The following is a 26700-nucleotide window of genomic DNA, read 5'->3' as shown; positions in this document are numbered from 1 at the left end:
AAATTCCCATTGATCGCTATCGTAGGCCTATGGAAAGTATGCTCAATAGGAATTGCTGCAGTCATTGTAGTGAAAGGGGATACTATATTTTATCAAGGTGGGTGCCATGGCTGCTTGTTCCTCACACTATGGTGTCCTTTGACTTCTTTCCAACCAGTGTGCTTTAAAAATATATTAAAATTACGTGCAACAGATGAGCTTGTTCTTCCGCCACATTTCGGTTCATAGTTTCTCATTCTTAGCTTGGGCGTTGGCCATTAGTTAATTATAAGATTCGATTGTTACACTCATAACCGCAATAACTGAAGTTAGTTCTTTGAACAAACGCACACTGTTGTTTTGTTTTTTTAGTTCCGAGTGTTTCATGCAACGGTATCTCATACTTAGCTTGTATACATTAGCTGTTAAGATAATAGTACTTCGGTTATTACACCCATAGCTAGGGCAGGATTTATGGTTGTTATGGTCCTAAACTACAGCTGTTTAAGAGACCTCCCCTTTACTGACTAAATGTTATACGTAAAAGTTTTTCGAAGGTACTTGTAATGATGTGAGTCCCTAAACTGCTTTCATAGGTTACGCATAAATTTGGCCATGCCATTATTTGCAATAATGGAAGTTAAAACTTGAATTATAGTTCACGTTTCAAAAGTTGCGCACAGTTTGAGAACTATAAAATTAGCCTCAGTTTTCATGCGCTGCATTAGATGTGTTTGGGAATAGGTACAACCAGAGGATAAGCGGATGAAAAGCATCTAGACTCGGTATCTTTCAGAATCGTAGAAATTTGAGAATGTAATCGTTTTATTGGGTCTTACATAAGCTCTTGATGGAAACCTTGATCAGCGCAGTCATTTCTAAATAGTTCGTGTGTATCGTCATGATAAGTGGTAACTTTGTTTGTCACAAGTAGATAATAACATTTGCCTCCGTAGCTCAGTCGGTTTCAACGAAGCTCTTTGATTGGAAAGAGCTGGGTTGGAATCCCATCCGGTATACGAAGAACCGTTATCAAGCTTTTTCTACTGAAGGCGAGTTAACTGGTTTAAAACAGAGGTGAGGGGTTCTTCATTCCGCATCCTGGCAAATATGGTAACATTGACCGTATTTTTATTTTGGTGTGGCCTGAAACCTTCCGAGTCAAACTCAAACGAATGACTACACAACTTGACATAGTTTTGTGATTGCAATCTTAGAGGTACGAAACTGAAAATAAATATCAGCAGTAAAGAATATTCAGCTTTTTGTTCATAAAATGTTTCTCATTTGATTATTAATATGGTCTTCATAAAAGCTAAAAAGATATTATGAATAAGCTTTATAAATATATGCATTATTTTTTAAAAGTCAGTTGCGCTCATTTTTTATATACTGAAATATCCGTGAAACGGTGTATTGAGCTATATGTGATGTTTATCATATTCTATTCCTATGTCGTGTGTCATTATTTACTTAAACTGGTATATGCTTTATCACACATTAGTAATGCGTTCTAACCACAAATCGATGTCCCCTCCGTCCCCCAGAACATTGCTTCGATCGAAAAATAGAAAGGAATAGCTAAGCATGCGGAGAAAAATCCATTAAGAGATTTTAACTTCTTACTTTAAAAACTATCTTTGCATTTCGAGGATGGTTGGTGAAAAGAGACGTGGTTCAAATGGATCAATAAATATATTTCAAATACTAGTTTCTGTTATTAGAAATTGTACTTTCAACAGTGCAGATAAACAAAATGAATAATATGTTTTCAAGACCGATACGGTATCGTAATTGCTGTGGCTTTCTGTGAATGGAAAATATTAGCAATTCTTGTACCTCCTAGAATTCGTAATATCAAATATTCTTTTAAGCGTAATAAAAGGACTTTTTTTGGTCTGTTACACAAAACAGTGCAATAGACGATTTTGCATAATATCAACAACGGAATTTCCAAAATTTAGAAAAACTTAAAAACACTTTTTACCGTGTAGTCATTCGTCATCGAAATCCTACGGAATAGGTTGGTCACTCCTTATTCCTGGAGGTAGGTACCCTATGACTTTAGAGGCGTGTGTTCACGGGGTGGTTTGCCTGCTTGCGAAATGAACCCCCCCCCCCAGATAAACTGAAAAAAAAAAAAAAAAAAAAAACTTGCTGTCCATGCCCAAGACCAGCTATGGCTAAGGAAGATCCTTGAGCTCCTCACGTCACCGACGGCAATCGAACCTAGGACACTCTTCCCCAGGCAATATGGTTTCGAAGCCCATTGCCACTAGCCTAACCGCGCGGACTTAATGTAAATACATTAATTGTGCTACAAAAGAAATACAGAAAGTAAACTGTTATTCATACTGTTATCAGAAATTTCTTCGACCGGTTCCCGAGTTAGTCGATCTATGGATCGGGCAAGTGTTTTTTCTCACGGAAACCCAAGACAATCTCTTTTTAATAGTACATATTTGTCGGTAAGACTTATTCCCCTTAGACCACATAGTACCCTTTTGACCCTAGAATCACTCTTGAATTTTATGAAATTAATTGAATTTATTTAGCAGTGTTTGCGACGATCTCATGTAACCTCTTCGCGAAGTCCGTGACAAATTCTGAAAAAATTGTATCCATTTGTGGTTTGTTTATCGAAAAGTACAATGGTACCTTGGTTTGCGAGCATAATTCGTTCCGAAAACGTGCTTGTAATCCAAAGCACTCGTATATTAAAGCGAATTTCCCCATTAGACATAATGGAAACTCAGATGATTCGCTCCAAAACTCAAAAATATTCATATAAAAATTATTAATACAAAATACATATACCTTCGTATACCTTTTTTTATATTTTTATTTAAATATAAGAAGTAATATACATAAAGTAATCGAATTTTTTAATTACATTACAATTGCATATTACAGTAATTGTATTGGATAGGACGACTTTCATTGTCACTAACGGAATCACTGCTATCTGTTGACTCTTTTTCTTTTTGTGCGACTTTGACAAGGAACGTATCCAATGACACCTCCTTTTGAGGATTTCACGGAAATATGACATTGCATTATCGTTAAACATATTCATCGCTCGCACTGCCACAGCCTTACTCGGGTGATGCTTTTCTACAAAATTTTGCACTGTTTCCCATATTTTACACACCTCCCTAGACCTTCTTAGAATGTAGACTTATAAAATCTTGCGATGGCGGCCACTCGCATACCTTGTTCGTGCTTTCCCGATGATTTCCTTCTTAACTTCCACCGTAATCATCTTCTTCTTACCGCCTTCCTTTTTAACCCTTTTCTTCATTGGGGCCATTGTCGTAGTTCGTAGTACAGTTAATAAAGAACAGTCACTACATTTGGACACAAAATAAAAAAAAAAAAAATGCTTTACACACCACAGACACGTGGTCACAACGCTAGCACGAATGTTGACTATACGAATGAGGTATGCCGACTGAGACCGAGCATGCGAGACGATTACCCACAATCCCGAGCGGCTTGTGATCACGTGACGCTCGGCAGACAAAGCGTATAGGTAATACTGTACTCGTATTGCAAGACAACGCTCGTTTATCAAGTTAAAATTTATTTAAAAATTTTGCTCGTCTTGCGAAACGCTCGCAATCCAAGGTACCACTGTACTCGGAACAAGAGATGCGCTAATCGTTACGAATTCTGTAAACACTACTTTCGTTACGTATTTAAGACGATATGTATTTAGATTTTTGATAAAATTCTGTCAAATTGTAAGGTGGCTTGCGCTTCCTTACTTCGATAATCAAGAAACAATAAAAATAATTAGACTATGTAGGGTGATACTTATTACCATTAAAATTGAAATTATGCTCTTCGTTGTTAATTTGTAGCTGAGAACTGCATTTACTCACAATGAGTTAACACGGTATTACGTTTTTTACGAATTCATCTTTACGCTTCTTGAATTGTTTTACATTAAAACAAAAGGACGCCGTAATGATGTTTTGTTCTGGGAGTCAAATTAATCTGCCATTTATCTGGTAGAAGGAATCGAGAATTATTTAACTCAGGATTTAAGTGACTATATAAAACACTCGGGAACATCGGATGAAATAATAAAAGATTCTTGAATATAATAGCACACAAAAACTCGTTTCTTAATTTGTCATCATGCGATTTTTTTCTCTCTCTTGTCTTTCAAAAGTGTCATTTTTAAAAAAAAAAAAAAAGTGTTATCCGGCAATCCAATTCCACTGCAAGACTTAAAGAATAACCAAACTTCAAGGCGTGTCCGTTCCTTCCTTGTGGGTTAACCGATATGATGTGGTTGAGTTGAAACTGTTTTTGTTTATACAGAGATACTAAAACGTGAAAAAAAATCTAATTGCCAAATGTTATTACTTTTTAAATTTTCTTTTTTTTTTTTTTGATATTGTCTAAATATACTGTGTTGACATTTTTTTTTTTTTTATGTTAGGAGTTAATGTGGATTTATGATGTCTTCATTCCTGTTTGCATCGACCTCTTGCTTCATGTTGATAACATCAACATTCAGTGATTCAATTCCAGGTAATTTCATATACCTATGCTGTAGATTAATTATTTAGGATTTACATTCTGAGGTGCAAAAACGAAACTGCATAGAATATTTTATATTGCCAGTATCGGTTTACCACATGTAGAGAATAACAAATTTAATTCCTAACATTTCTTCCTTATTACAAGGAGATCATCAGGTAGAGAAGAGAACATTCGACAACGTCGAACACACGAGCCATCACGTATCGTGTGTTCACTTGCTCGTGTCCTCGATGTCAAAGTAGAGTAAGCGGGCGAATACACTATTGCAGTGCAAGGGAAGCAATGGTTAGTTTTTGTAAATTCAAATACAGGATTACATAACTTTTAATTTGCTTACAAAATGTAACTCTGTTTCCTCGTACAGACAGAGCTCGCGGTTCATCTAGCAAACTAAGCAAATCTACCAAAGAACACATCAAGAATATATTTAGGCATTAACTAACCACATTATATTAAAATTATGGTTAAGGAAACCCAGTGGCGCACTCAGGATTTAATCTTGGAGGGGGCCGAGCGCTCAGGATTTAACCTTTTTTTGGGGGGGGGGGGCGAGTTGAGTAGACGTTTTGCGAATACACCCTACACATCGCATACGACCTATAACTGAGCATCTGCAGTGATCGCTAATTCATAAGTAGCACACAACATAAATAAAAAAAAAAGAATTTTAATTAGGAAAAGATTTTTGGAAATTTTTCTAGTGTTTTTTCCTTTTCTTTGGGGAGTGCCCGGGCCCCTTGACCCCCCCTCTGGGTGCGCCACTGAGGAAACCTATTTGGATGGGTCGTCGTCCTGAAGGGCCTATAAGTACCACGGATTATCATTATTATTAGCCGTCTGTTTCAAATAGAAAGCTATTTATGTAACTTTCTCTTCGACTTGCAAAAATGAATCATTGTTTCCCTAGACCTCTAATAGTATATTCACCTGTTTACTTAACTGTAATCGAGACCACCCGAGTAAGTAAATATCTACTTCGTGACTCAAGTAACAATACTAAAAACTGAAGTTTTGAAGATTGTTAACCAATCCTCTCTCCCCGTTGATGTCCTTGCAACAAGGAAGAAGCATATACGAGTTAAAATTTTTCTGTTATTCTCTACGTGTGTTAGTAATTGTATCAATATAATATATCTATTACGCATGTTTCAATAAAACGTCTAGAGATTGCGTGGCATTAGCAATAGTAACGTAATAGCATTTAAGGAGTGTCATGCAATGCATATATAGAGTAGAGCTAGGTGTAGGACAGACAAGAGTAGTTCTGATTAAAAAAAAAAGAAGTTCTGATTAAAAATATATATATAAGGTGCTGAATTGCTTTTTTCTTCAGCTACGAAGTTAGGCTCGGAGAAGCCTAAATATGCCGTTCGTTTCTGGGAGCTCTTTTCTCCCATCCTTTTCAGTAAATATTTCCAACTATCATAAGATTTATTACATTTGAGAACTGTAGTGTTGTCAGGATATTTGAATAATTTACTCTCAACTACATTCTCTGCACTCCTCTTCAGTCATGCGGTTGAATTGCTAGATACTAATGTGATAAATATTCACTCTCATTTCTGGTGAGATGTCCTTCCACGTTAGTAAGGTGAATCAAATACTTTTCTCGAGTACAGTTTCCATTCCGACCGTCTAATGCGCATTAGCGTATTACTTCATTATACTTAATCTGTTGGACATCGCATTATGAGTTGTTGTGCTCACGTAAATACCGTTTCAATGCTCGGTTCTTTTGAAATGAGTCGGATACATTGGCGGCCCTAAGCACTGCAGCACATCCCCAAGGAAAAAAATGAAAAAATAAAATTTGTTTGAGTTTATAAATAATAATGCTTACACCATTATATAAATGCAATATAACATGTTAAAGGTTACAGCTTATGTTTTGACATTGATTGAATAGTTAATAATTGGAATTGTTCGATTAACGCTTTAGATTACGAAACAAATGCACTGCGATCTATATAACGCCGATATTCGTTTGCGCTTGTCAATGAACGTTACGTCATTCCCACACTGCCCAAACGGCAGTGTATCTTAGTATGCTTGCGTGCGTTATTTCTGTGATATGAAACATTTATTATTGGTGCATGGTGAACTTTTTGTAAATTTTATTTTGTTAAAATAACATACAATTATTTATTTATTATAGATACAAGGCTGAATTATGACGAGCGTCACTGTTGAAAATATCAAAAGAATAATATTTTTTCAATTATCGTTACACGAAACAAATGCACTGCGATCTTCGTTTGCTGTCATTGCACGTTACGTCATTAAATACACTGCCGCTTGGGCAGCGTATCTTATGCCTGCACTTGTCATTTCTGTGAGATAATGAAACGTTTATTATTGGCGCGTGTTCGTGGTGAACTATTTTTTTATAAATCTTATTTTATTTTGTTAAAATAACATATAATTATTTATTATAGATACAAGGCTGAATTATGAGGAGTGTCACTGTTGAAAATACGAAAAGAATTATATTTTTTCAATTATCGTTACACGAAACAAATGCACTGCGATCTAATGCCGATATTCGTTTGCACTTGTCATTGCTATTGATGCGAAACTTTTATTATTGGTGTTTTCGTGGTGAGAATGAAATATTTTTAATAAAGCAATTTTTAATATGTAAAATTATTTATTAATAAATTCGTTACTGATTAGGAAAAAAAAAGTTTTTTTTTTTTTTTTGTATATTTTTTGTATATACAGCACCCTCACTTAAAAGTTTCATCGGCCGCCACTGGTCGGATGTGAACGAGTGAAGACGCTTCACGTTTTGGCTTGCAATGTAAATCTTTTGCGGAGACCACTGATATCTTGCAAATAGCCATCATTGAATAAATGCTCACTACATCCAAAGAAAACCAAGGTCCTACGAACATCAAGAGTATAGGGCTTGCTTTTTTTCCCCTCTTAAACATCAGGAATTCGTTAGCTGTCAAGCTGATTTTTATGCTTAACCTCGCGGAGGTCGCGGCTGATCCGAAGACACATGCAAATTGTTTAATATAAATATTCTTACACATATTCAGTGTATAGCTTGGAGGTCATGACTAGCTGCGCATGCGTTTTTACGAGTGATATTCCGCACTGTTTTTTGCTGTCAGTTTGGTTTAACACGTTATGTAAAGGTTTGTGATATTTGACAGTAAATTGTATCTGAAAGATACCGCGAACTCTGATGTCAGTATAGTATTGGGTTATTTATTTTTATTTACCGTTGAAAATGGTTGGAAAAATATATCGATTGGATAATCCATCAGATGTTGAAGAGATTCAGGGGCGCGCCGGCAATGTGTGCGACGCGCACAGGCGCCGGGATAGTAAAGGCGCAAAGATTTCAGGCGAGGAGGAAATACTTTTTAAAAAATATTATTCATTAATTATATCAAAATAAATTACATTTTTTTTAAAATTTTAATTATATTTTATAGATTTGTCTTAAACAAATTATTTATAATCACTTATTTGTTATTATTCCTTAAGATCTTATTTTATTCTGATCCTAGTTCTAACAAGTAGTTTAGCATAAACAAGTAAAAACTTGGAACTTGCGTGAGTTTACTGTTTTCAGGATAACGCGCGTTTGTATTTGTTTAATCTTGTCCAAACTCGCATTTGCCCGAAACATGTATAAGAAAATCTGCTGCAGTTCTTAACTTATAGGCAACATCTTGCAATGTACCTGAATCGTCATGAGAAAAATTAAGTCATTTGAACAATTACAAAAAAATGGACAGAATTAATTACATCCTTTAAAGAGCCAAGAGGCAATTTTTTCCGGCGGCGTAATTTAAATTAATTGTACTATCCATGTGATGATTTACGCTTGGACTCGCCGTTAGTTCTTCGGCATGACACTCTTAGATTTCGATCTCCGAGTTTCATCTCCGGCTGTACAATAATCAGGGATTTATTATCCCCTTAACTTAATTTACGCCGCCGGAAAAATAGCCTCTTGGCTCTTTATCGTAGTAATAATAATATATGGGTACACCAGTCTGGCAATTCGTTAGTAGGGGTATATGTAAGCTCGGTTCACTTAAACCTTGGCATTCCAGGTCTACCTACTCACTGATGAGCCCTCAGTAAAGGTCGAAATCGGTCTGGGTAGTGACCTCTCCTCATAATGCAAAACAGTAATACATCTCCTAGGAGCTGCGTTTTACATTATGAGAAAATATTAAGGATGGTGATGGAGCTTGCGCCACCTTTTGACACGAGTTGCCCCAGTGTTGTATACTACCTAGTGTTGTACTACTTCAAAACGTTGGTATGAAGTTATAAAAATAATAATTTTTGTAGTACAGTTTTTAAGCAAACAAAATCTAGCTCTTCGTGGTAAAAGTAATAAAGTTTACGATCGCAATACTCACTTCATTGGAATCAAATATTAAAAATAACGTTTTTATAAAGTGTTTATTTTATTGGGGGAGGGGTATAAGGGCTCCAACTGAAGTTTTGCACACAGGTGCCGGACACTACTGGCGCGCCCATGAAGTGATTCAGCAAATGTTACTCGTGTCCGATGACGAGAATGATAAGAGTCGAATGCGAAAGAGAAAGTGATCTTTGACAGTCAATTGTATCTGAGAGATACTGCGAACTCCGATGTCAGTATAGTATTGGTTAAGTTGTTTTTTTTTGTTTCTTTGGTCAATAATTTCTAGATTGTAACTGAAAATAAACCATCATGTATTATATTTGCCGTGTTTTTTTATCGCATTTTAGCACCACATACTAGTAATGAATATATCTCTCAGATACACGCGACCTACCTGCAATTTTTTCGACCGCGACCTCCGCAGATTTAAGAGAACTTTTCGTGATTCTAATTATTACTCTGAAAATGTATGAAGTCTGTTCCGTTTTTTAATTAGAATTATATCATCCAAATTGCCACTTTCTACTGTACACTTGTAATTTCTACTGTCATTTAAATGATTGCTGTAATTGCATAATGATTTTAACTTATACTTCCTAAAGTTTTTTGAAGCATTTTATAGCCTTCTTTCATACATTCTTCATTTGTCACATTTAATTTTTTTTTATTTGATTTGCTTTTATTCTTTTGTTTAAAAGAATTTGTTTTTTTATGGAAATGATTTTTTTTAAAAGTTTATTAATTTTTTTTTCCCTTTTTTTGTACCGAATTCTTCTGTGGAAGTTTATTGTAATTTTTTTTTTTTTTATTATTATGCGGCTCCCACTCACGAAAGGTTATATGCAAACCTAAAGTACATTTTGTACCGTAGGTGAACTTAGGATTTTTTTTCTATTTTAATCAGTTATATATTTGATTCTTTAATTTATTTTTGACACAGTCCGGAAACCCTGATCTAGAGACCAAACATGGAACTTTTCCGCCACTTCAGGCCTCCAATTGGGGCAGTGGTCTCATAACGATTACCATTATCTTGACATTAGCCTATAGAGCCATCCATCTTTTCTTCAAGTATAATAAAGGATCTCTCTCCCTCCAAAAAGATAGAGGAATAATCCACCACATGTAATAAGTATGTGATCAAAAGGCACACCGGTTAGCTGGATTCAGCAGTACTAAGTTATTAATTCAGTATAATCAAGTGTCTTGGTACTACTGATTCAGTTTCTAGGATATAATTTTTGTTATATCCCAGAAAAAGACGGGCTTTTCATCAGTGAAACGTTTGGAGTGCGTTGGTTGACCTCCGACGATGAACGCCCGAGACTTTATAGATTTGCCTCATAATAATTTGCTTTAATTACAATAAAACAAGACAGTGGTTTTAACAGCTAATATGGTAGCCAGCAGTGGCTGGTCCCTCGTCTCCGCCAGATCCTATAGTGCACAGATATTATTACTTATTGCGTGAATTCCACATTCAGCAAAATTAAAACCTTTTGTTAAGTGGAAAGGGATATTTAGCTGACATTATTAATCTCCTGTTAACACAATAAACCTTAATTCACTTCACTAAAAAAACAAACTTTGAAGTTGAATTGGAAAGAAGTAAAGGGTCAATTAATACTCTGTGAATATAATACTGTATTTTGTATTTCAAAAAAGAAAAAGAAAGAAATATGTAATCAGTTTTCATTAATTGTTATTCTAGAAAAGCAGTTTCTGAGATATCAGCCAGACGTAGAAACTGCAATGAGCGATGAAGATGAACACAGTGGAATTCGGTCCTAACGGAAATGAGAAGTAACGATTAACTGGCCATGTCTCATCTACAAACCACACCATCTCGTGGAGTAAACCTACAGTGCCATGCCCTGAAGAGAAATCAGGCGTATGGAAATCTTGAAGATGTTTTAATACTTCAGACCTCACTTATGCTATCACCAGTAAGCAATACGAGAAATGGTTGGCAAGTATACATATAAGACAAGACTAAACTCAGAGTTGAACATGCTCATCTAGAGCAGGCTTTTACAAATATCTATGCCCAAGGTATTTGCAACAACTTATGTTTTCCATACTTCATATTGTCAATGGTGTTTTTTATTGTCCAGCTATTTTCTTTCTCTGCATTTTACTAGAGATTAAGGAAACAAAATTTGTTGATTATGACAATAAACCAGCTATTTAGGAAAAATATGTATGTCAATTACTTTTTTTTTTTTTAATCTAGAGAATCCAATAAACCGAATATCCTGAAAGCAGTCAGTTCATCTAAAACTAAAGCATTTGCGTTACAGAATGCGTATCCACTAATAGTTTGAATCACGCTATACTCATGTTTACTTATTCTCTCAGAACATTTTGGTTAATGAGATTGTGCTCTTTATTCAAATAAAGTCCGCGAGACTAGAAATACCAGGAGCCATTCGTTGCTCGTGCAGTCAATCAACATTTAGGAATAGTGAACGCAACATTGATTCTATTGATTGTGTTTCTTGCCTTATCCTTCCCACAAAAAAAGTGACTTTTTTTTTAATTTTATTAAAATAGAAAAATGAATTATTTTACTTCATCAGAAATATTCAAATTTATAATCTCGTATTCTTTTCATACAATGTTTTTCAGCTTGCAGAAGTATTGAGAACATTTCTGATTTCAATGTTTACTATAAGATCCTTTCGCAGTTAATTTCGAAAGTGTTATCAACGTCTGATGTTGTTATTTTTACTTCAGGTGAGTTTTGAGTTTTTGATGTTTAATTTTGAAGAAAATCGAAATTTACTTAAACGACGGTTAATGATATTTGAAAATCATGTACATAGTTGCCTGTATTTTAAATTCAAATATTAATTAAAAAAGGATATTTGTTACTGCAACAGTAACAAATATTGTGAATGGCAGTTTGCAGTATAGTTTTGAGGAGTGCCGCAAACAAGCTGAGTGTGAGATCTACATGTTACTTAACTCTTACCACGCGTGCTCCAACATTTCTGGTGTAATAACTGCAGCTACAGCATCTCTAATTCTGTATTTTGACTTTTGTAGTTGAAAGTGTATACATTCAATGTATATACTTTATCTTTCTCGTAATACTATAAAAAAAAAATCTAATGTCAAGTTGAGACTGCGAGGTGACAACAAGAAGTTAGTCCTTTTCTACCCAATCATTAAAATTGAAAAGAAAAAAACACGGTTATTTGAAACTGAATTTTATGAAAAAATTAAATCATAAAACAGCTGATTACGAAATATCAGCTGTTTTGTAATTTATGCTTTTTTATTTTTTAAATCAGATTAAATATCCAGTAATGGTGCTTTCTTTAACCTTTTTTTTTTTTTTTTACCTCTCCATAATGTTATGGCAACCATAAGTTTTAAATATTCACCTATTTGGGAAGTAATTCAACCTCGTGCTCGAACATCCAGTAGACTTTTCTCAACATTGCCACTTTAAATTGATTACACTACCTCTACATATATTTCTAGTCAGTCTTTCAGATTTATATAATTTTTCTTCTTGCGCTTTTTTATATAATTTTTCCTCTAACATCGCTGACTGAAATTCGTGGCCGATAAAAGGTTTCTGAGCTGTCTCCATCTTAACATTCTGATTAGAATGAGACCTTGCGCATGCGCAGCTGAATTTATTGTTTACTTACTAAAAGGTAAACAAACATCTACTTTGGTAATGATCAACAATTTTTGGTTTCAGCTTTGTTTAAGCTGAATTCTGTGGTACATTATTAAATTACATTTTTTTCATGACTGGACTAGATCTTTAGATATCGAAACAAAAATTCCAGGTAGTTTTAGTTTGATCAGCGGTGGCCAGTGAAAAATTTTAAGTGGGGGTGTTGCATGTACAAAATAAGAAAAATAATTCATTTTTTCTAATCAGTAACCAGTTTATTAATAAGTAAATTTACATATTAAAAATTTGCTTTATTAAAAATCTTTCGCCCTTACCACGAACACACACCAACAATAAAATTTTCGTACACAGAAATAACGCGCGCAAACATACAATTTATCTGTAGCGACACTGATCGACGAGCAATGTCGGTTTCGACGTGCCGACAGTGCGTTAGATCGCAGGGTATTTGCTTCGTGTAACAATAATTTTTTACGTAACGACAATTGAGAAAATATAATTCTTTTCATATTTCCAACAGTGACACTCGTCATAATTCAGCTTTGTATCTATAATAAATAAATAATTATATGTTATTTGAACAGAATAAAATAAGGTTTACCAGTTTCGTATCTCACAGAAATAACGCGCGCAAGCATACAATTTATCCTGTAGTGACACTGTTCGTTGAGCAGTGTCGGATTCATTTGTTACGTGCAGTGACAAGTGCAAACGACTATCGGCGAGTGTAACTGCGCCTGACCGAACGTGATAATTCCGACACTGCGTTAGATCGTAGTGCATTTGTTTCGTAATCTAAAGCGTTAATCGAACAATTCCAATTATTAGCTATTCAATCAATGTCGAAACATAAGCTGTAACCTTTAACATGTTATATTGCATTTATATAATGTTGTAAGCGTCGTTATTATTTATAAACACAATTTTTTTTTCCCTTGGGGGTACTGCAGTGTCGCAGTGCTTATGTACAAGCCGCCACTGAGTTTGAATTTCACACTGCTGCTACTGCACCCACCTGTTAAGATTAATGTTACGGTTTTTAACTAAACTCAAACAACAAATATCTTATTTCTGCTTGATTCTCAGAAACATCCTGTGCCAGTGGAATCACAGAGCAGCTCTATAGGAGAAACCTCAGAACGATCTTGACTTCAAAAGAGGAATTCATTCACACGTATGATTATTTAAGAAATGCGCCAAAGCCACGTCGCTTCAAAGTTTTGTACTTCCCTAACAACATCACGGATCTCATAAAGGAACTGACAATTGTAAGTAAAGAAACTGCAGATCTAATTTTATTAAAATTTGATAAATTTATGGAAAATGTCATTGTCTTTATATTCTTCATCATTCCTTTATAATTACTAAAGAAAGAGCCATACGGCTTCATTTCGGCGATGTAAAATGAGGCCGTATAGCTCTTTCTTTAAGTAATTGCTTTTACGTCTGAGCAAGAGTTCACTTACGAAAAATACATTTATCTGACATTTGATTTCTTTAGCACTGCATGAGAGTTTTTGCTCTCATAAGTTTTCTGCCTGGTCTCTGAAGAGAACCAATTCGAAATAGTTGTCAGGCCAGTGAAACCTTAAAAAAAGAAATGCACTAATAAAAGCAAACATACGGGCACATGGGCTGCGGTCGTGTTCTTTTAAGTCGTGCAAGCTAAGGCAACTCCGATGCTGAGGATTGAATTCTCGTAAGCTCTATGATCAAATTTTACAAACCTTTTCATAATTTTCTACAAACATTCGGCTTTGAAATATTGTTGGCTCTTTAATATCCACTCTTCTTATGAAATCATTTCTATAGCCTTTTATGTCCTTACTGTATTTCGCAGCCATAATAAGGTCACGTAATATAATTGTTTGTAATCTCTCTCTCTCTCACGCAACACACACGAAAAGTTGTAGAATATGTAGTGACAGTAGCGTGTTCGTAGATGTTTAGAATCTATCGACACCTCTCTTGAAAGCGGAAAAATCATTATTACATAAACACCTCCAAAGGGGTTCGAGGACTCCGTTGGAGAGCACACTACCCCAATACTCACAACTCATCTTTTCCCCCACTATGTCCTTCAGGCTTCGCAGCGACACTGCTAGCATCAACATACATCGCCATATACTGCTCACTACTACCACCAATAGTGTTTTTGTCTGTCAATTGCGTTTTCATGGCGGATTTACATGAACGAGGACAGAATTCTGCTACCTTCGTATCAGATCGACTCGCTTACCTTCATATAAAACGTTCACATAAAAATTCCTCTCGTCACGATGAGAATGAAAATCGGTTTTTTTCCAATTTAAGGGCGCGATGTCCCGTACTTATGTACTATGGAGGCGCTATCTATGTACCATCCATGATGGTACACAGGCGATGATCACGGATGTGCCTGCAGAACAAGCAGAAATATAATTCTGTAATAAATAATGAGGTACGTCTACAAGAGAGAAAATTACTCTTCTAGACAGTGGATCAGTGGCGGCCGGTGAAAATTTAAAGTAGGGGTGCTGCATATACAAAATAAGATAAATAATCAATTTTTCCCTAATCAGTAACCAATTTATTAATAAGTAAATTTACACATTAAAAATTGTTTTATTAAAAATATTTCACCCTCACCACGAACACACACCAATGATAAAAGTTTCTTACACAGAAAAAACGCGCTCAAACATACAATTTATCTGTAGCGACAGTGCTCAACGAGCAGTGTCGGTTTCGACATTCAGACACTGCGTTAGATCGCAGTGCATTTGTTTCGTAATCTAAAGCGTTAATCGAACAATTCCAATTATTAACTATTCAATCAATGTCGAAACATAAGCTGTAACCTTTAACATGTTGTATTGCATTTATGTAATGTTGTAAGCATTGTTATTATTTATAAACAGAAACAAAATTTAATTTTTTCGTTTTTTCCTTGGGGGTGTGCTGCAGTGTCGCAGTGCTTATGTACAAGCCGCCACTGCAGTGGATGTAATATTTTGGATGTGTTTTCCTTCCAGATTATTAGTAATTCATGGCACCAATTACACATGATCTTCAGAAAGGGAAAGCTAAGTATGATGATTGGACCAAGGTTTTAGCTGTTGTTATCATAAAGAGTGATCATGGAATGTTTATATTCTGTCAGAAGGAGAAGTTATACCCTCTTCAAGCTCATGACGAGGCGCATATATTATTATTAAGAGAGACCTTCGAGGAGTGAGGAACTCACGCTCTTGAATTTATTCACTCCACTTGCACACACAAAATCCAATGGCAATCCATTTCAATCATGCACCACCCTCTGAGAGAAAAATCTAGCCTCCCCCCCTTCTTGATAGCATTCATTCTCATCTTCCATGGATATCCTGGTGTCCTTTCCCTACTCTCCATAAAATAAAAAATAAAAAAATCCATCTACTGAAATGCTGTATAACTTTCAGTAGTATGCAAGTCTCAATCATATCACTCCTCTTTCACCTGTTTGCTGGTGTATGCTGCCTATAAATTCTCAATCTGTCATCATAATTTGTATTCCATAATCCTGATATCATTTTGACACTCTCCTTTGCTCTCTCTCCCCACTGTCTCAGAATCACCACGGAAACCAGACCTGCCAGCAATAGTCCAAATGAGGTCTTATCAAGGCCTTGTAAAGAGGCAAAATGACTTCCATATCTTTACATGTCGAGGTTTTTCAGCATTGCCGTTATTCTCTTTCTCTCAGTTGTATTTATATTTTTTGCTATATGACCCTTGAACTTCAACTTCCTGTCAGTTTTTTCAAGCATAATCCCACCAGCCACCAGTAGAATACGATATTGTGATATCTAATCACACCAAAGTGCATGACTTTACGTTTATTAACATTGAAATGACAGCCATTTTCCCTTGCCCACAATTCCAGCCTATTCAAATCATTCTGCAAGGACTGCATATCAGCAGCACTCCTAATTACTCTTCCTATCTTTGCATCATCAGAAAATAGCTGTATTTCATATGTCAAATCTTTCCCAATGTCATTAACGTAGAGATTGAATAACTTGAGGCACCACTTGTTACTTTGAATCTTGCAGATTCCCACCCCCATATACCACTTTTTGATATCTGTCAGTCAGCCATCGCATTATCTACGCTAATATTTTACAATCCAATCCCATATTCTCCAATTTACGCAACAGTCTACTATGCTATGTTCTGTCAAAAATATTAGCAAAGTCCAAAATTATCATGGTGTATCCATTTCCCCTTTTCTAACTCAGTGGTGTCATTATTATAGAATGTGAGCAAGTTGTTAAAACATGACCTTTCCTTAGTAAACACACGCTGTTCATTGCAAAATAGAGATCTTTGTCAACCCATTTCGGAATGCGAGCCCAAACCAACTTTTTCAAAATCTTCACCACCACTAATAAGATATTGATTGGGTTAATAATTCGATACACCGGTCTTTGTCCCACACTTGTGCATTGAGATTACCATACATTCTTTCCACACTTGTGGAATCTTCCCTATTCTGAGACCCAAATTATATAGCCTGGTCAAACGAATAGCCAGTTCAGCTGAACACTTTTTAGCATTTCTGCTGATATCCCACCAGTTCCTATTGCAGAATTCTTATTCAGTTTGTGCAACATCTCTAGTACTTCCTTCTCATCCACATGAGTTTCCTCATACGGTGAAGAGGTAGCGGCGAGTTCAGTGGATTCATGGACAGTTCGAGAGGAAAAATCATCGCAAGGAAAATTCATTACAGAGCAATTCATCGCGCGAACTATTGATCGCTGAAAATGTTATTCGCTAGAAAATTGAAATGATATTGCTTTTGATACCAATATTATGAAAAGTAAATGCAGTGCAAGATACATTTCACAAAATATAGTTTTTTTATGTATGTATTATTTATTTAGATTTTAATTAGATTTGCATAAGATTTTTATTCCTATACAGTGAAAGTAATATTTTATTAATCGGTGAGTTTCCTAATTTCTATTTCGTCTTAAAAATTTATAAATATTTTTTCTTAATTAGATAACTACTGGTTCTGCTGATGATCAGAATAATAATATTTATTAAACTGGAATAGGGTGGTTTAGGGAGAAAGGGCACCATATTTAAGAATGTTTATTCTGCGAACCGTTCACTGTTTTTCTGCGCACTCACATACCCATCCTGATGTTGATATATACATATACACACACATTTTATCTGAGCTAATTCAGAAGATGAGGTGTTTCAGTCATTGAATACACGTGTATTTTGAAAATGACTCCACTTTTCCTACATAGGAAAGATATGTTTTACGCTGTTATCATTTACAGAGCTAGTTTAAGATCATAGGTGCACTTTTGAGTAATTATACAGAAAATGATAATAAAATTACGTAAATAAGCATAAGCTAAATTGCCATCTCTGGCTGCAATACGTCTTTATCTTTCCTCCAATTCTAGAATTTTCAGACGAAGAAATTCATCTCTCATCTAATAACAATTACAAATACCTATGCCTATTGCGAGTTTCGAATCCACAGCTCATTGGTAGTAGAGGGTACGTTATCTAGCCGGTTGTTATTCATCATGGTTTATTTGTAAATAGGGGAACGAACTAAATAAATAGGAAAAAGAAAAAGTTAATTATTTTATGTAGCTTTCCAGGCATCTCTGTTTTGAGCCAGTTGAGTTGTTTCTAGTGAAGAGAGAATCTGTGCTAGTAAGGTGGTTAATATACTGCCCGAATTGTTTAGTTTGTCTTCCTCTCCGTCTTTGTCCATTTGAGGGAACGTATAAAACTATGATGGCACATTATGGAGATGGAGGATATAAAGAATTGAATGAGTAGAACCGAGAATTAAGTAAAAAGGTTTTAATATAAAAACACGACTAGTTTCGGCTTGTGACATTATAAAAGAAAGAAAAAACACTGAAACTTAAATAAACTATGAACATCATAGAGAGTCTCTATTCATAATTGACATTAAATCGTTGTGGTTGTATTTAAATCTGTTCTTTCGTTAGTTCTGCTGTTGGGAAAGTGCGTGCTAGTAGCATCTCGTGAACGCCAGTACATGATTACAGCTGTATGACAATCTGGGAGGTTGTAGCTCAAGTTATTATTTAGATGAACAGGATTGAAGATGATTTTTCTAGATTCCACGATTTTTCTCTCTAGTTCATCATTGCAACGGAAGATGTTAGTAGATTTTTCCCAGTAGACTTTGTGACTTTGGTTTTCATCATTAGGATTAGCCGATAAAAGGATATGACTTGATAACGCACTGGCTCGCTGTCTCTTGTGAGTAATGTCCCTCATGTGTTCTTCCATACGCAATTCGACAGATTTGTCTGTCTGTCCAAAATAAGGAATATCACAATCACACAATATTTTATATACACCAGGGTATTTGAGTTGATGATGACAAGGTTTCGTGTGGCTTATTAAGAAACTGATCTTTGGAAATTGAGTGAATAAGGTCCTGATATTGTATTTTCTTAGAACTTTTGCTAATTTATGTGAAACTGTACTTATGTAAGGAATAGATTTATTGCCTTTGAATCTATTTGTTACTTTTGAGTGATGTCTAGGAGGATTAAGAAGGAATCTTTCAACGATTTTCTTGGAATATCTATTAACTTCGAAAGAAGTTTTAAGATGGTTTATTTCTGTAAGAAGTTCATTTGGATCATCCAGAGGAGAACGGGTTCTATGTCCCAAGGTGGAAATTATTCCAAGCTTATGAGGAGGGAAGTGATGGGACTGACTATGCAGATATCTGTTGGTATGTGTGGGCTTTCTATATATCGATATTTTGAGTTTACCAGAAGAGCGAGTCAGTTTGACATCAAGAAAAGGCAAGGAATTATCCTTTTCAAGCTCGGCAGTAAAACTTAATACTTTGATGTCGGCTAATGAGATGTTCGAGGAAAACCATTAGGGAATCATGTCCATGGCTCCAAATAATGAAGACATCATCTGCATAGCGTTTCCAAACTTTAGGTGTTAAAATAAAGGAAGATATAGCCTTGGTTTCAAAACCCTCTAAGTAAATATTTGTGAGTACAGGGGATAAATATATATATAGGGGATACTATATATAAGCAAAATCATGGACTGACTACGGGTAATCCTTTATAAACTTTATAAACACCTGGAAAATGTAGTTGGTTGTGTTTTGGTTTTGGCCGACTCAGAAAAGAACGAAGTTTTGGCAGAGTGGTATAGTCGGTCTTTATGTTGAATTTCTTCATAATCCTAGCTAGTTTGGGGATAAGAGAGCTAATAAATGGTAACTGGATGTGAGTGATAGGGATGGATTCATCTTCCTGTGGAGGTAGTTGACGTGGTCTCAAACGTTTAGTGATGTTACGAGATAAATATCCATTATTTAAGAAGGTGCTTTTCAGGAAGTCGAGTTCTGTTTGAAGGTCTTCTTCTGTGGAAGTAAGACATCTTGCACGATGGGCAAGAGTGGAGATGATGCCAAGTTTTTGAGGAGGGAAGTTTTTTTTCCAAAACTTCGTTCTTTTCTGAGTCGGCCAAAACCAAAACACAACCAACTACATTTTCCAGATGTTTATAAAGTTATGTGCGACTGTGGTCGACCTTATTTTGGTCAGACAGATAAATCTATTTCATTACGTCTTGAGGAACATAGACGTGAACATCTCCTACAGTAGAACACGAGCGAGCTCCCTTTCAAGTCATGTTCTTTTCTCCGTCAACTCTAACCGAGAAGAACGTCAACACCAAATTGATTGGGACCGCACGACCAATTTATATATATACAAGGATGAATTTGAAAGACGAATTGTAGAATCCAAAGAAATAGTTCTGGACCCTTCACACATGAACAACAATCTGAGCTACAGTTTGCCTGATTCCCATAGTGTAGTAATCCAGTACTGGTCTCTAAAATCAGTCACTCACATTCAACTCACGCTAACAATAGTACGAGGTCACCATTTCAAATATGACTGTTGCTATTCTTCTTCTTTTTATTAAGCTGAAAAGTCCATGTTTTTTACCTTGTTAGTTTTATAAGTTTTGTGTTATTTCTTACTTGCCTGAAGAAGTCGGGACACCGATGAAACTAGTCGTGATTCATTAAAGTTTTTTTGTGTTATACTCGGGTTCTAGTCGGTACAAATATTAATTTTCTAAAAATATATATTTTTTTTTTTTTCAGTAAAAAAGACTAAATATAAAATTTAAAATTTCTTAGTGTCATAAAACACTAGTATTGGAGGAAACGGTAACAGATGGCAATTTACTTATGCTGATTTACATCATTATGATAGCATTTACGTAATTTTATTATCATTTTCTTTAATATCATTACTGAAAATTGCACGTATGTTCTTAAACTAGCTCTGCAAACGATAACAGCGTGCAAGATGTCGTTACTATGCAGGAAAAGTGCAGTGATTTAAAAAAAAAAAAAAATACACGTGTATTCAGTAACTGAAACACGTCACCTACTGAATTAGTTCAGATAAAAAATATATCACACCTAAATGGATGTTTAAATGCGCGGAACCGAAAAATAGTGAACAATTAGAAGAATAAATATTCTTAAATATTGTGCCCTTTCTCTCTAACTATTAACAGAATAGTTAATAGGAATGTGTAAATAGTTAACTATAAATATTAGTTGGATATAACTATTATTCTTAAATATGGTTCTCTTTCTCCCTCACCATCCTATCCCAGTTTTGTAACAATTAATATTCCATCTACAGAGCCTGTAGTAAGAAAGAATATGAATAACTTTATACGGAATAAAAAATTTCACAACGCTAAATATAATCGAAATAATAAATAATGCATGAAATTTTTTATTTTTTATTTTATTTATTATTTTTTCTTCCATATATGGGAATACATGAAATAAGATTTCGCATTTTCTTGGGATGAATTGTCCGGACACGGTTCAGTGTTGCATATACCAGGTTGATAGCTTTTAACAAAGTGGCTGCACATTAGCCGAACAATTACTTCGTACTACCTGCATTCAGCAGCGTTATTCTTTCAAATTCATTTTCTTTTTCTTGTAGCATAACGCTAGAATTCTTTTGGGTTGTCTTTAACTTGCAGAGCCAGTTTCTTTTCATACTCGGACTATCTTTCCGCACAACACCTATGACTCTTCTGGCCTGATATCATCTTTAAGTACACGATATTTCTTCCACATCATCTTTTTCTTACGAATCTCTTGCTTAATTAGATTACAAATCGATTTCACTCCTACTCTCTTTATTCTTCAAACTCTATGGACACATTCTAAATATCGCATCATTTAAGAAAATTAAACACTTTCCACGCACTTTCGATATCCATCCCATCAAATAACAGTATATACTATGGCACAGAACCCAGCATACCCCTCAGATGGTCATGATTTCCTGCTTTGTTCAGCAAGTAACCTTTTCTGAATGGAACATTCATAAACTTAGCCACTTCCCAAGTGCGTACCACATAATCAGTGTCATCAACCGGAGGCAGAATAGTTACATCTTTAACTGAAACCCCCTCTAACACTAAAATCAGATTTAACACTCTTTGACCTCGAGTTCCTTCTGTCAGTTAATTAGTGGCATATGCTGCTTGAGGAAGTTGTCTCGCAACAGCTTAATAAATTCAGTTTCATTTTTCTAATGAGATTTCATAGCTACCCAATCAATGTTCGGATAATTAAAGTCCTCCATTATGATTACTCTTTTCTCACTCATTGTATTTATTTGTTGATGCATTTCTTTGTTACTAGCAACCGATCCAGGTCTGTAACAACACCCCACTGTGTATTTAATCTTGTTAGACTCTACCTCACACCAGATGGCTTCAAACTCACCGCCACATGAAATACTGTTAGTAGTAGTACTACAATCATAAATCTCAACTCTAACTGGATTCAAGCTATTTGATATCATTAGCAGCACGTCCCCGCCTCTCTAATCCTCTCTATCCTTCCTAAAAAAATACTCTACTCTTTGCACTCGATGCCAGTTTGTACTTCTGCTTCTGATAGCCGCCAAGTTTCACTAATTATTACCACACGAGATCGCAATGTATTAATCAAGGCAACAAACTCGACTCCTTTGTTTCTGATACTCCTGGCATTCCTGTACAGACAATAAATTACCTGCATGCTCTTTTGCATAAACTTGTCTATGATCTGCATGACCCAGTTCGATAACTTGCAGATCTCTGTTCTTATCTAGTTCCTTACTTATGCAGACATTGTTACACCTGCTTGATAGGGACGAACACAGAATCGTTCTCGCTTCATAATCATTTCCATAATAATACCCATTCCCATCATTAACACAGTTACATAACATTACCGCTCTTACACACAGATTGTCACCATTCCTCCCATCAGAATTCAATTTCCGTGACTTTTTGCGTTAGGTCTCATACCAATTAATAATTTTTCAAAACTCTTGATGCCAAACATATTCAAGTGCAGGCTGTCCATCTTATACAAATCCATTCTCCCCTTCAACTCACTCCACACATCCAAAAACTCGTATCATTCCTTCTACACACCCTAAGCATCGAATCATTTGTCACCATAATCCTACTTCTTAATTAATTTTTATCATATCGAGGTAAAGTACTGACGATTTTCACTTTCTCACTCTTGCCTCTTCCTGTAACCCTTTCATGTTCTCTCTCATACTGAATTTATCGCTAGTTAGTCTTAGTGCTTACTACAATGATGATCTCGTTTACTTTTCTTTTCTACGCAAATGTGAAGAAATAATCTAAGATCGGGTGGATTTGTGCGAAGGTAGCAATTAAATAAAACAGTAACTGGAATTAGATTCAGTAACAGGCCATCGCATAGATGTTTTTGTGAAAACAGCATAAAGCATCGAGAACACTTTATAAACGTAATATGAACGTATAAATTAAATCGCAATTTTGTGCCAATGTCTGGGACTTACCTGAGAGTTTGCTCTCTGTTCATTCGAACATCTAATCATGAGTGAGCTGATTGTTCATCCATTGAAATTATTCTTAATTTACAAAATTCATTTTGCTACTCGTTTCTGAAGTAGAACAAACTATGATAACTTATATGGAGATGTTCCTAGTTATTAACTACAAGTTGTAAAATATAATTAAATTCAAAAAGCGAGTTTAGAGAGGTTGGATTTGGGAGAAGGATGTGTTGACTTTTGTTGGTTCTGCATGGGGGATAAAGAAAGCTATTGGCTAAGGAAGTGACTCGAACGTTATCGACTTGACTGGCATGGTCTAACTACTCTGTTCAAGAATGCTTAAATACCACCATTACATAAAACCACTTGAATCCTGGGAATCTTGGAAGAATTGACAGAAATTATTAAAAAAAATAACATCCAGACATCCGTTAACCTTTATCAAAAATTTGCTGCCATTATCAGCGCATCAAAGAGATCCTTTCCATCACTTAAAGCATCCTCACGTTCACAAGAATCCCCACCTCATCCTTTCTGCAAATTAGCCTCCTTTGGCTAAAGTGGAAGAACTACTAACATTCTTCTGGATGAGCATTAATATAATACTATTACTGCTAATAATAATAATAAATAAGCCCAACACCTTACCACAGGTACTCAGGAGAGGTTCCTGTTATTCGGATCATTGTATTCAGGATAAAAAAAAAAAAAAAAAAAACTTATTATACTCCTTATTATACATATGTAGATTTTCAATCCGAGAGACTGTTGGAATCTGTCACAGGTGTACACTCCCCAGACTAAATAAATATGGTTAGCTCACTACTAAAAATCTGACAGACTAAAAACAAACTAGCGTTATTAGGCTGATTTCGTAGATTAGCCCAATAACAAGATGTTACTGTGTCTGTAGTAGTGGGCACCCATCAGGACAGTATAATTACGACGTTTAGTAGTTGTTCGTATTCTGTGCTCATGCATAATTTATCCTGATGCATATAAAGATACCTGTGATGACCAATGTATTCATACCAGGTTAAACATGTCTCGCACAAAGTTGGTCGATTGTAGAGCCTCTGCTGCTAATGGCTCACGCAAAAAGTTAAGCAAGTTTGAGCGCGGTTAGTAGTTCGAAGGAGTTCAATCGTTCGATGCTGTTGGCACACTCTCCCTTGATGAGTCTTTGGACTCCCTGGAGGCGTCACGTAATAATAATAATTTTATTTCGTTCAGGGAATATTTTATATTTATGTTACTTGGCAAAACTCGTCACATAAATGTAAAACTTCCTTTAATGTTATTAATTTAATGTAACTAATGCTTAATATTTGACTTTATTTCCGCTATTTTATTAAACTACACTACTAAAGCCATGTTTTAGCCTGCAGCTATTTTTTTATATATATAAAGATACAATGCTGCTGAAAGTGTTTACTTTAATTTGACATTCTACTCTCAACATGAGCAAGTACTTCTACAGGTGGGAGTAAGAAAAAAAAAACAACTCTAGGTCAAGGTTAGGAGAGGCACGCTTGTCTGGAACCAATTTAATTCCATTAAGAGTTAAATCAATGTCGGGAATCAGCATTTCGTGCGTGCCAGCTGTACAAGTCGAAAATGATTTTCCAGCATATTCGTGTTTAAAATGCTTCTCTGAAACCACAGTACATAATTAACTATGTGGTTCGTTTTGGAAATGATTCTATTCACAAACAATAAGCTTTATAAAGCCGGATTAGGAAATTTTATGATTAAACTGCATTTAAATGGTTTTGTAGTTAGGTGCTTGGAGAAAGTTTTGTTCAGTGAGAGTTTGGAAGGGCAAAACCAGGCAAACTAGAGAGATTGGGGGAGGGGGAAGCAATCAAGCATGTGTCTAGCCACCCCTGGGTTAGATAAGTATGAGTGCAGGAATGATTGTGAAGAGCTGGGTGCAGTTTCCCAGGTTTCGAATCTGAATGGCCAGGAAATGACATTATGTAAAGGTAACTGTGGACCCAAGAGAATGTTGAAATGCATGTACACGAATCCCCGAATTATCAGGAATAATGAGGCAGTGGTTAGCTAGACTAGGCCAAACACTATTGGCATCAGCGAAACCTAGTCAAAGAATGATGTAATTATAGGGAAGGAATGTAACGGTTATATTGCATTTTCAGAGAAGATGGAGGAAATAGGGCAGGAGGAGTATTATTAATGATAGCCGAACGTCAACAACAAAAAATAATAATAATAAATAAAATAAGAAGTTAAGGAAGATTGCTGATCTGAGGGAAATGGTTCATTTGAGGCTGTCTGATAGGAGTAGACGATTGTTGGTCGCTGCTATAGACCTGGGAGTTCAGAAGATGTGGACGACATGCATGGCAGATTAGCACAATGGGTGTTGGCCGAGCAATTATCACGGGAGACTCCAACTATGGGAATATAGATTGGAATGAGTAAAGGGCATATGGCGAAATGGAACTTACACAGTTACTTAGGGATATTTACCTTAAACAACATGTGAAGGAGGGGACCAGGGATTTCAGAGAATGTTGGATCTGGTAATAGCCTCAGAAGATCTGTCGATAACTATAGTAGACTTTACCGATCGGCTAAAGTGACCATGCAGTCCTGTCCTGGAAAGTTGCTCAACATGTGGAGATTTCAATCAAGAAAGGGTGTATGCAGAAATACAAAGCTGGCGACTATGTCAAACTTAGGAGGCAACTTGAAAAGCATTAATGTGAATACAGCAATTAATACAGGGGGCCTGGACTGTGTTGTTATTAACAACGTATTCTGATAATGCGTTTCATTCACTGACAGTTCTCCATTTAAAAAAATCTACTCTCACTTCCCTCTTCACTACACTCTTACAGTACGTTCAGGGATGGCCCATGGTTCTTCACCATTCGCCTTCTACTTTTGTTTTATAATCTCCTCTGGATTAATCCGATAAAATCCTCTCGCTAACTTACTTCCTACACAGAACTTCCAAGTCGATACATGTTAGAGTACTTTGTATCATAGCGGCACTACGTTTGATAGTCGTTGCAACCTCTAAATTTCAGCCTACTGTCAACCATCACTCCCAAATCTCTAATCTCATCCACTTACTGCAGTACGGCACTTGTTGTTGTCTTGTCCTTTGAAGAATCTCAGATGTTTCCGTGTGCTCCTTGTACTGCTTTGGCTAT

General features: G+C 35.6%; 1 protein-coding gene across 3 annotated transcripts in view; it reads left to right on the top strand.

The window, feature by feature from the left end:
• Nucleotides 1–26700, top strand: part of LOC150100897 (putative glutamate receptor) — a 115896-nt gene that overhangs the window by 8295 nt on the left and 80901 nt on the right. For 2 of the 3 annotated variants that reach the window (XM_090401562.1, XM_090401564.1), the window contains exons 2-4: nucleotides 4430–4521; nucleotides 11558–11665; nucleotides 13671–13852. In XM_090401562.1, coding sequence (XP_090257688.1) covers nucleotides 4446–4521; nucleotides 11558–11665; nucleotides 13671–13852 — 366 coding nt within the window. In that variant the 5' untranslated portion in view covers nucleotides 4430–4445. The remainder of the gene's footprint in view (nucleotides 1–4429; nucleotides 4522–11557; nucleotides 11666–13670; nucleotides 13853–26700) is intronic. The other variant, XM_090401563.1, reaches the window with a different exon arrangement.

This window comes from Typopeltis vanoorti, chromosome 12 (assembly GCF_054136105.1).
Source record: "Typopeltis vanoorti isolate ZY-2024b chromosome 12, IOZ_Tvanoo_1.0, whole genome shotgun sequence".
Classification (NCBI taxonomy): domain Eukaryota; kingdom Metazoa; phylum Arthropoda; class Arachnida; order Uropygi; family Thelyphonidae; genus Typopeltis; species Typopeltis vanoorti.
The sequence above is the reverse complement of the archived record's forward strand: the minus strand, read 5'-3'. Positions and strand labels throughout refer to the sequence as shown.